The 12,398-nt window shown below is 36.8% G+C and overlaps 1 protein-coding gene across 5 annotated transcripts in view; it reads right to left on the bottom strand.

Annotated features, from left to right (window-relative positions):
* CAMSAP2 (calmodulin regulated spectrin associated protein family member 2) overlaps nt 1-12,398 on the bottom strand; it is an 80,765-nt gene that overhangs the window by 34,790 nt on the left and 33,577 nt on the right. For all 5 annotated transcript variants that reach the window (XM_027880415.1, XM_027880417.1, XM_027880419.1 and 2 more), the window contains 2 exons: nt 5,846-6,007; nt 5,100-5,183 (listed from right to left, as the gene is read on the bottom strand). In XM_027880415.1, coding sequence (XP_027736216.1) covers nt 5,100-5,183; nt 5,846-6,007 — 246 coding nt within the window. The remainder of the gene's footprint in view (nt 1-5,099; nt 5,184-5,845; nt 6,008-12,398) is intronic.

Here is a 12,398-nt window from a genome sequence, read left to right as displayed (position 1 = left end):
CTCTACACACTGGTTTAGCATAATAATTCTACTATTAAGAATAAAAATATTGTGTCCCAGTACTATAAGTACACACAGAAACCTTCATCATTCTATGGATTTTGTTTTAGGAAAAATAAAAATCAAACCCATTATCAAAGTGTAGGAAATATTTTTTTTTTTTTTTTTTCATGAAGATTAATATTTTCTGGGAATGGTAAAACTGTAGTTTTAAAACTACTACAGAAAAAAACTGCTTTGGAACCTTATTATTTTATGTAGTAGTTAAACCTTCAAAACAACTCCAGTAATGATACACAGCTTTTATGGAAAAAAGCTATTGGGATAAAGGGTGTCCATTAGCAGTAGAGCTAATCTCAATATTCTTCTCCTCCATTTAAGTGGATTGCTGCAGTGGAGAATCCCAAAGGTACTTAAAAAAAAAATTAACTACAAGATGCATGTTCATGTGTGGCTCTGGACGTTTCTGTCACACTGAACTAAAGCACTTTCCACAGGGTTCAGTATCTCTTTATATCACTGAATTGTAGTAAAAGTATGGGAAAATATGTGAATTTGAAAACAAATAATCTTAATTTTCAACTGCAATCAGGAATTCTAAACCATATCATAAAACAAGGCTTTAGATAAATTGACTGAGAACAAACCTACACTGCCTTTTTTCTGCTTAACTCTGATAGAACATTCTTCTTGGAGTTATTAAGGTGAAGTGTATTTCAGACTTGGACTAAAAAAAGGCCACCAATGTCTATTTAATGACAGGCTGAAGAACTGCTCTTTGGAAAAATGCACTCATTTGTTTCAACTCCCAAGACTAGCTGTCTGTAACAGTAACTGAACTCAAAACTAGTAATCCAATATATATTTTTATTTATCCACTTGGTTGAAATTATGATTGAGATGACTATTCAAAGTGGTGAGAGACTTGAGATAATCAAATTTAAATTCAAAACTACCATAAGATTTATAAATGTACACTTCATAAAGCCACTTAAAGGAAAAGAGATAAAGAAAAGCTGAAATCTCTTGGACAACATAATGGGAATTCAATGGGTGTTGAATTGTCACTTTTGATTAGCAAGAATAAACTCTTTTCCCCTGGAACTTCATAAAAATCAGTCCCTATAAAACAAACTAAGCAGAGAATCCTGGTTGACTTCTCCCAATGTTTAAAACTACAACAACAAAAAACCCAAAATAATTCCCCACAAAACAAAACAAAAACAGAAAGGACAAAAAGTCTTCTTTACAAGGAGACTTTTTATCCACCCCCTGACAAGGTTTTAAATTTGACTATGATAAATTGAATTCATCCTATGGTGCCAAAACATGGCAGTCCTGCCTTTCATTAAATACTTGTTCCTGCTGTCTTCCTTGCACCATCATTTGTGCTCATGCAGCTGTGCATTAATCAAGAAGCTGATTCTGCTGCAAATTTTTCTTCTTGACAGGTTAGCTTTTGCTAGCAGTGTGGATTTATGGAACATTAAACTGGAAGTGGAACTACGGCGTTAGTGTTTTACCTTCACGCAAGAAGTCGCACTGTTTAAACTAATGTAAAAAAACTTTTGAAGAATGCAGGTACTTGATGAGTCCTCTTACATTTGTTTCTCTCATAGGATTTGCATTTACTTGACTTAAATCTATTAAGACTGATTAAGTCTAAACCAGGGAAGCAGGTGGAAAAACAACAGGTTTTTAAGAAAGCTCCAGCTACATTGAAAATCAGTAGTTTAACCAGTGCAACTGTACAGTCACTACGTATCATTCAATGGAAGCCTGAAAACCAAAGCTATTTACTACAAAACTTGAAATCCTAGTTGTGAAAAAAGATGCAGAGAACTCTACCAGAAACGGATGAGGTTACCACAAATCACCAGCTGATCAAGGTCCAGAGGACTACCTGGAACTTAAAATCATACATACATACTCCTTCCTCTCATCTTCTACAGACTGGCAGTAGCAGAATTAAGTGAAAGAAAACAAAAGCAACCTCATAATGTGTTAGCACTGTTTTTATCCATTCAGAAATAGAAAACAGGTATATCTTATTAGTTGTATTATCTACTAATCTGTTTATATGATGCTTAAAACTTTTAGGAATGTAGAGGTTTACTATTTACTGCAAAAAGGTTCACTACAGATTTGTAACAAGACAGTAAGGCATTAATTTGGCAGACTTGAGGGTTACACTGAAATTGTTTTTCAGAAGCGATTATGAATTTATCACAGTACGAAATGATGAAATGATTAAAATGTCTACTTGTTATTATTTCATCTTTTATGTACCTGATTTTACTGCTTCTTGGCCAGAAATTAAAACTAAAGGTAAGCTTTCCCTAATGACTAGAATGGTCTATTCTTCCCATGTTTGTTTGGCCATCTCTTTAATCAGCAGAAGGTGCATTCGTAATTTAAACTGAGTTCCAAAACACTCAAATATCCAAAGGTGTTTGTCTAGATCACAAGGGAGATTGCAAAGTTTCTAAATTTTAGACTGGAATCATCACCTTTTGAACTGCAAATTGGGTTGGTAACACAGAGAACCTAAATTACATAACAAAGCCTCAACCTGAAAAGGATGGTGGAAGACAGAAAAGCTGCCCAATGAAACATTCCAGGTCCCCTTCTAAGTTTTAAGATATGAATAGAAGCAGCAACAAGGAATTCAAAAAAAAAAAAAAGGAAGAAAATAAAACAATTGAATTCAGCTACTGAGAATTAAGCTACAACTGTAATATGAGTATAAAAATGTTTAATATACAGAAGTATAATTTCATTTTTTCCATAAAAATGGAAAAGAATGTTATATTGCTTTAGTTAAAACAAAGGCAGAATTTAATTCTCTCCCTTTTTTAATCTAAGAACATCTACTGATACTAATAACTAAACCAGGAACTGCATGAAATGAAAAATTACACACATATTTCAGCAACACCCAAACCTGGTGCAGGAATTTAGCTACAGTTATGTCCCAGCTTTGCTGAGTACAGGTTGGAAGGTCAATGCCATCATTCAATCTGAGCTCTTCCAAGAGAAATGCATGGACTGATGCAATATGGACACATAATCAGGGTAAAACACCTGGGTATCAGGGAATGAACAGTAGGAGATGCTTGACAGGAGCCATCTGATAATTTAACAGAAACTCCTGTGAGAAACTCAGACCAACTTGATTTGATACATTTGACCATCCAATGCATCTGCATTAGTTTGCCTGGTAAAGCCATCAGGACAAAAAAATAGCTGAGATTTCATAGTAAATTAGTCATCAGTTGAACAGACCAGTGTTTCTCAAAGAAAACTTGGAGTTAAATAATCTGAAAGTTAATACAACCCCCTAGCATGGGATATCTTACTTAATGAAGTAATTTCTGCAGCTGAATCCCCCAGTGAGGGAAAGAACATAACATGTACCTGGGATAATAGCACCAAAAATTTAGTGTACAGAATAGAAGGCCTTAAATACACATTTTTTTAACATAATATGGCAACTGATTTTGCTTTTTTGCAAATGCATTTATACCTTGGCCAACAGAACTGGGCTCTTGTTGTGTTACAGCTTCACAATATATACCATTTTAAGTAAATGTGTTATTCCACTGAATCCATTTATAGGATCAGAGTTACAAACCATACAGGTTTTTCAACAATTGATTCAAGAGTGGTGACACTGAAGATAAACTATAAACTAAAAATTTTATCATTTTACTCCTAATATAAAATGCAAATTTTAATATAAGTGAAAATAATACAAATATAGATAACACAAACACAGATAATTTTACAACATTGCTTTGATAACAGTCTTCTTTTTAATATATATTTGTTTGTCATATTATACTCTCATTTTAAAAATTATTCTCACCTTTCCAAGTGACCTAAAAACCACATAAAACTTCCTATTATTATTTTCAGGAAAAAGAAAAATCACTAGAGGAGAGGGGTACACAGGTTTTCTCCCCACCCTTTGTTTACTTTGTTTTATCTTAATTTGAGAAATGAAGTTGCCAAGGACATCTTATTTTCCAGATTTGCAATCTACTATCACTGTTAAACACAGCTTAAATTTTCCATATCGGGGTATATGCATCAGTCACACCACTACTGCAAACCCCACCATTTTCTTTTGCTGAGTCACATCCTAATTAGCCTTCATCATCATTCCTTATATTTTAAAAAACCCCACACAAATTCAAGGATGTTCACTACATTCATGTTTTTTGAAGCTGAACATCTAATCTGGCCTGGTAACCCCCAACTCCTTCAGAGATGCATTGAAAAGGAGACAGCAGCTGACAACAGACCAGGAGAGGAACAAGGATTACAGCCCTGCAGTAGCTCAGAAATCTGTTCTGCATTCAAGTGCAGGGATAATATCAAAGGATGTTCAAACTGATTACTAATTCCCCAATAATAATCATATCTCAGTAGGATAAATGATCTTTTTCTGAAGCAAGCAATTTTACCTACTCTGGAAGTGTATGCTATCCCTCTGTATTTGGGTGGGTATTTAATGTTGCTTCATTAACTGAGCCACACAAATAAACAAAAAAAATCCTGTTAGGAAAGGGAATCAAACATAATCTGTATTTATTGTATATACAATAAAACCTGCAATCAACCAGTATTTTGGATAGTGGCCAGAGCAACGCTCCCCATGATGTTACATACAGATCTCTCATTTGAGATTCAGACAATACACAAGGAAAGAAAAAAATCATTAAAAACCACAAATAAAATGTGCTATTTTTTGCATATCAGATCTGACTGCAGTTCTAATTCATTCAAGAGTATTCATTAATCTTAAAAAATGCCTTATCTCTAACATAACAGATGTTTCCCTGCCATCAAAGATTTATTTGTCAAAAGGAACAACTGGGAATAAAAAGTGCAATTCTATTACTTTTACTTTTAAATGGGTATTTTGATGGAAATGATAAAATTAATAACAAAATTATTAATATACATTTTCTTTCTTTAACAAGCAGTTAAAAGTTCAATGACTGCAAATGTATATTTACATACTATGTGCAAGGAGTTTTTGTTTACAGATAAATGCTTATTCTAGTTTAAAATATCTTAACTCCTACACGTACCTTTTGACCTCCTGCAGATTCTGCACTGTGATGCTCTTTTAATTTTTGTTCTTGTTCCATGATGTCTTTCAAATGCTCATTTACCTAGAGAGAAAAAGTTCATTCAGTTGTCTAAGGAATAAATCATAGAAATTACAAGTTTTCAAAAGGTCTACAAATTACGACCACAGAGTTAACTAAAAAGATAAAACAACCACTTCAGACTAAACCCCTGAAGCAAAACCAGCCAGTGTCAGTCTCTGATGCAGTCTAGGGTCACTACTTGTTAGCTTTACATTCTATGAACTACCTTGCCCCTTATTACGCTCGATCACATTGGATTAATGGTGTATCCTTGTTATTTGATTTCATTAGGCAGTGAAGGTAGATCACTTCAAGCAAGATGTGTTCAAACACAAACAGGATACCTTTGGGTTTAGGTTACACAATGAAATGACAACTTCTAAAGAACCAGAAAGAGACCCTCGAGCAGCCATCATGGCACCTTGACATGACAGTGACTGCTAAGGTGTCACATGGAATGTATTTTGCAGTATTTAGGTAGCCTTCTCATTTATTTGGTTCACACAACATGCTTAACTTATTTCTGCAAACCTTGCTTTTTACTATCCATAAACAGGATAAAGGAACAATCTGTATCAGACACAATCCTGATTCACCTACATACACGCATATCCTGTCCTCTCATCCCTAATTGAATCACACAGGCTACAAAGAAAGTCAATTTGCCTTTCCAGCACTCCTACCTTGTTTATCCAGTACATGACAGCATCCTCGATATCATAAGGTACATCTGTAGCTTGGAGGAAGGTTGAATACTGCTGAGTGCAGGCAATCACTTTCTCAACGCTGACCATCTCCACAGTATAGGCCATCATGAGGGTATCAATCATGGCCAAGTGAGCACTCTGCAATGAGAAGCAGCAACATCTAATTAGCTTGCAAATCAAAAGATCACTTTCCTATGTATTGCTTGTGAACACAGCCACATACATGAAAACTATCGTTTTCTGTCTGGTTGTCAGCTTTTGGCAAATGAAAACAAACATAACAGATTTGAGGACACGAATTAAATCTCAAATTAAAATAACTCCTAAGAAAATTAACAAAAAAATTAAAGAACTGAAAATGAAAAGAATAAGCAAATTTAATGATTCAAACATCACCTTTAACAGAGCTGAAGAGATCTTTTAAATTCGTCACCACAGGAAAAACAACCCCCCCTGCCTGATCAATGTTATTTGTACTGGAAATAAAAGCTGAGATTGCCTGCTAAACCACCTTCATCATCACGAAAATGCTGCATTAATATGTGAAAGTTTATCTGTATTTAAAGTCATAATCCAGGAAGAAGACACGATTATACTAATCTTTAGCAAAACCCCCAACACGATAGAAAAATATTATTTTCTTCTAGTATAGTTATTATGTTATGCAGATGCAGCTATATAAGCTCAACTAGGTTTAAAACAAGCTTGTACTGATAAATAAAATATAGCTTCTTTTAAAAGAAGCTCCTGGTGTTATGTATTGAAAGACAATGGCTATTTCAGTTTGTAATACTTAAACAAACAACTCCCCCTCCTCCCCCCAAAAAAACCCAACAAAAAACCCAAACACAGCAATAACAAAAGAAAGAGGATGACAACCAGGATTTACATTAGATTCTTGTGATTGAATAACTGTGGTTTGTAGAGGTAGTGCCTACAGCTAAACAGATTTCCTTCGTCTTCATGATAATAAAACCAGAAACAGTTTCCTAAGTATTAAGCAAGATTTCCCATGGATCAGAACAATTTCCAAAGACAGTATTTTTTAAAACATTGACTTTAAACACAGCTTACAATGCAAACAAAAATCCCCAACACTTGCTAACACTATCACTTCAATGCTATAAAAATTTTCATATAAACATCTCACAAGGTAGCTGTGACAGCCATGGTAACAGCAATGAACAACATGAGTCACACAGCAATATGCTATCTAATCATCATAGCTAAGGTAGCTCATGCACATCATTTATTCCAGAATTTCCAGCAGGAAATGAACAGATCCAGACTTCATGCTGCCCTAAGTGTTCGCACCACCAACGAAAGAGATGATGTTGACCTCACAAGTAGGCAGCAGCACATACACATTTTTTTAATGCAGTTAAGTTCCTTTGTTTGACAAAAAAAGAGGCAAACTACACTCACTTCATCTGCTAAAGACATTCACAAAACTGTTCATGACAGCCAACCTTCATGGGATGAGCTTATTCTCCTTGGACCCTGGATGTGACCTGAGAGTCCTGTCTGCCCCAGACTCCATCTGCGCTCCCAGCAGCAGCACAGCCAGGCTGGGAACCAGCATCTCCTCACTCCTGACACCACTGATGGACTCATTCAGAATAAACTCCTTCCACCACCATTACTGTGCCTCATGAATTTACTTACAGACCTTTATGAACAAATACTGACATAAGCTTTTAGGGGTTTGAAGGAAAGTGCTGGGGAGCTCAATTCCTGCCGCTCAAAGTATTCAGGAAGGATAAGAGTATTGCCCATATCCAGCCTCCCGAGGAGCCTGCACTCTAGTGGGCAATGCAGCAACGCTATCCAGGGATGCACAAGCCACTCCTTTGTTGGCCCAGTAATGCAGAGAAAAGTTCAAGTAAAAAAGTTCTTGTACAGTCCCCCAAAATTGTTGTGAGAGATTGCAGAGCCTGGGACAGCCATACCAATCCATGCAATTCTGGCAGGAGTTTCCAGCTCAGATTGCAGAAGGGTAGTTTAGCATGTGTAGTACACAAGAAAGAAGGGAAGACTTGGATCATCTCTGACATCCAGGGGTCACTGTTCTAATAATCTTTCCTTGCTACATTTTTCTTACCTAGTCTGAATGGCTGCTGGGTTAAAACCTTGTGCTGTTTTCAGAACCTCCCCAGGAGATGAAATGGAGATATAATTAAAACAGCAAGAAAATGCTGGATTTGCCTTTTAGGAGGAGGTGGTGCAAAAAAAATATCACATTTTCCAGTCAAACATAAGAGTGGCCTCATACTGAGTGCTGCTGCAAGAAGCGTGCTGGGAGTCACCCGTGCTGATCCCCAACTGCTCACACTGCCTGCTGCACAAGGGGATTGTTTTCATGCCCTGCCTACTGCCTTCCCTGTGAGCTCTGACAACCAAGGAAGCTGCAAGGAGGTGTGGAAGCAGCATCTTCTTCCCCAGCTGTTGATCTATGACCAGTTCACTGGGTACTATGTTTGTGCTTTGAGACTGGCCTGCAACACAAGCCATCCCTGGAAACTCTCCCTGAGGAATCTAATGGCCTTCACCTCTCATGCTGGATCATCAGCTTCTCTGGAAAACTTGATCATGCCTATAAAGTGGATTGCCAATGAAGAGAGAATGCCACTGAAGTGTTGCTGAAACTGCCAACATGCTCAATACATTATAAATACATTAGGAAAATTAAATTATTTACATTTAGTTAGTGGAGTCACATTTTTAATGTTTCTAGCAAATCATTAATGAATGGCAAACTGCTTAAGCAAACAAAGGGAACAATGAAGGGAATGACCTTAGATAATACTTTGTACTATCGAAACTAAGTGTAATAAACTTTTACCTACACTGACTAGATTCATGTGATAAACTCTATTTTATATAAACAATCAAATACAAGCATCTTCAGTCTCAAAAGTGACTCCAAGTTATTTTCTTTACAATCCAGGCAAGACACTCAGAAGATTTTTTAAAAACATTAAATAATAAAAAGAAGAATGAGTATTATAAATAACAAAATTGATTTTTCAGTTAGCAAAAATCAAGCTTTTGTTCTCTTACTAATAAAAATATTTAAAACTGGTAACATATGTGGATTTATTCCCCCAGAAAATTGCAAGCAACTAAATAAGCACACAGGATAACTCGTATCTAAAATAGTTGTTTTTTAGTTTGGTTTGTTTGGGTTCTTTTTAAAAGGAGGTACAGAAAGAATGAGAAAACTATCTAATTCCATATACAGCTCTACTGGTTTTCTTCCACTTATTCTGTAAAACATAAGACAAGCTGCATTCTATTACATCTCCTGATCCACTATGCTCAATGAGAAAGAATAAATTAAAAACCACACTACAAAAATAGTGTCCTACTGTTCCAAATGCAGGCTTTGACAGCATAACTGCTGAAGTTCTCTAAAAAACCCCCAATTTTTAAGAAATTCTATTGATTTGCCTTTCTCACTGAACAACATATTTTAGGTACAGCTAAAAAGAAATCCAGTGGGAGAGTTCACTTTTACTAGTCGGATCTGCAATTATGAGCGAATTACACATGGGAGCAACTTTGCATATCTGAGGGAGAAACAGAAACCACTGTGAGGTGTGCACAAACCAGGATCAGCACTCAGCAATGTCCTCTTTCTCCAGACAAGCCTATAACACAAGGCCTGAAGGAGGTCCCCAGGAGCTGCTGCTGACTGGTATCAAGACAGTACATTAAATGCTGGTATTTCCTCTGAGATGGCAGCATTCTGATACACAGCATAGAAACCCAGGCAGGATTTCATGCTGTCACACACCTCCCACATCCAGAACTGCAGCAAGGCATACATGCACAAACATCACTGAATCAGAGTATGACGAGCTGGAAGGGAGCCACAAAGATCATCGAGTTCAACTCCTGGCCCTGCACAGGACCAAGAGCATCGTCCGAATACTTCTTGAACCCTGGCAGGTTTGGTGCTGTGACCACTGCCCTGGGGAGCCTGTTCCAGCACCCAACCACCCTCTGGGCAAAGAACCTCTCCAATATCCAACCTAAACCTCCCCTGACACATCTTCAGGCCGTTCCCTTGGATCCTGTCACTGGTCACCACAGAGAAGAGATCAGTGCCTGCTCTTTCTCTTCCGCTCACAAGGAAGTTGTAACTGCAGTGATGTCTGCCTCACTCTCCTCTTCTCCAGGTTGAACAGACCAAGTGACCTCAGCCACTCCTACACACGGCTTCCCCTCAAGGCCCTTCACCATCTTCATTGCCCTCCTTTGGACACTTATGGTTTAATATCTTTCTTATATTGCATTGCCCAAAACTGCACACAATGCATGGTTCTGAAATTAAACTAAAATTAGGTAAGTAAAAAAAAAAAACAACCAAAAAAAAAAAAAGGAAATCACACAGAGTAGAATAAAAGAACACTAGAGAAATATCTTAAAAAAAAAAACAACAACAAATAAGATCTACATGGCAGCAGTGAACAACACAAGAAATAATACACTTTTGACAGAAGTGTTATGCAGAGATTTGGTTTAAGCCAATTCAAAATATCTTTTCATTCTTTGCTCATTTCACTACAGTGGTGCAAAGCACTGAAGTCTTAAATAGAACACGAGGATACATTAAAAAAACACAAAACCTTGGATTCTTAGAGGTATTCTATTTTCTAAGACATAAATGTGGTTTTGTCTTGCCCAGCTATAGCCTGTACAGAGCACAAGAGTTTTAACTCACTAATCTTAACAATCTCATGTAATTACTCGTTAGTTTCTGCCCTGTAATGTAGGTTCCACAGCTTTTCTTTCTACTGCTGAATACTTCAATAAGAAGCTTACTGAACTGTAGAAGAAAAATTATTCTGAGCATGACTGCTAATGCCTTTCCTGTCTGCCTAACACTGGATTACAGAGCTTACTTCATGTCCCTTGAAGAATCAAACCCAACTTCATTAAAGGTGTACTAAGCAAAAGGTGCCTGTGATACTGTACATACAGGTACTCAGGGATAAATACGGCAAATTACAGACAGCTCCTCTATTGTTACCTACTACTAAGGACATTTCTCATATTCCATTAAATGATATTCAGGTCAGGAGTTCTCAGACCTGACTCTTTAGGAAAAACATAGAGAAACCCATTTCCAACTGCCATGCTTGAAGAAAGAGGCAGAAAGAAAAAAAGTATGTAATCATTACCCTCATACTAAAAATAAAAGTCCCCTAATCTCACTATGCTTTGGACAAGAGATTTGATTTTGACAGAATATGGTTTCTGTAAACAGACATATGTAGTCCTGTTCTTACTCAAGTTGGTTGTGCTCAAGAATTTTTTTGCAAGAATTTTGTGACAGAATTTGGTTTTAAAAAATTTTTAAAAGATTCTTTAAAAAAAAAAAGAATCTTTACACTGTAGTTATCACTTGCACAACAAATAAATGTATTTCTAGCTAAATTCCCTAAAGATTTTGCCTAGACTACATCAGGCGCTTGAGCAAAGAGCAGATGAGATCAGCTCTCTACATTTGGCCAGGAGAATTTTCATATCACCATTGCATCAGTAGTTATGTATGTAACTAACCATTCCTATCTTCTGAAAACAGAGGTTCAGATACTTCTCACACAACAGTAAAAAAGAGTAATTCCAACAGTTTGATGAAACTTACTCTGATTATCAAGAATATACATGGAATAACCAGTATAGGATGTACTTAGGAAGAAAAGACTGGTAAAAAGGGAGTTGCTGATATCCAGAGTAAAAGACAGAGTAACAGTAGGGAAGTAAGGGATTAAACACACAGGGATTAAACCCCTTCTGTACCACTCTAACCCACATCTCCAAATCCAGCGCCCTTGCAGATTCTGTGCACAGCACAGTTTGAGAAGGTTGAGTAGCTTTAGCCCCCAGACTCCCCTTCCCAGAGACCCTCCCCCAGATAATCCAAATCTCAAATGAATCTGCTAACATCATGAGATCTCCTCTAAATTCTATGTCTTAACTAAGAGTGGAAAATTGCAGAATTCTAGCTCAGGGAAGGCAGAGACCAAGGCTTGATATGCAGGAGGTGAGGAAGGAATTCATGAGCAGCACCAGTAGGTGATAACTATTACAAATTTCCCCATCATTTATACAGTAAATTGAAGAAAATTCTGATACTACAAAGGAAACAAATTCTAAAATATTTCAATCACCAAAACGGCGCAGTCTGAAGTAGTCAGTTCTGCTTTGTTTGATGTTTCTGGATGCAGTTCTTCTCTAGCCTCACACAGTACTTATGCCTAAGCAAAATCCTAAAATAACCCCAGTTGTCTAGTTAGTCTTGTCCTGCAAGAGAATGATCACGTGGAATTACCTCCTCGCTGCACTGTCATGAAGAACAAGCACTTGACTCTGATAAGATGCTTATTCAGCAAAAACGGGCATTACTGAGTCATGCTAAGCACATCGAGGCAGGTTCTGCAAGGTAGAGGGAATGGTTTTTACTTTCAGTATCTTTATAGCTTTCTGTATTTGGTTAATTTTTTAAATTTAGCAGCCTCTT

Source organism: Empidonax traillii, unplaced genomic scaffold (genome assembly GCF_003031625.1).
Source record: "Empidonax traillii isolate 1590-97213 ecotype Southwest subspecies unplaced genomic scaffold, ASM303162v1 scaffold69:size3087049, whole genome shotgun sequence".
Taxonomy (NCBI): Eukaryota; Metazoa; Chordata; class Aves; order Passeriformes; family Tyrannidae; genus Empidonax; species Empidonax traillii.
This window is presented reverse-complemented; position numbering and strand designations above follow the sequence as displayed.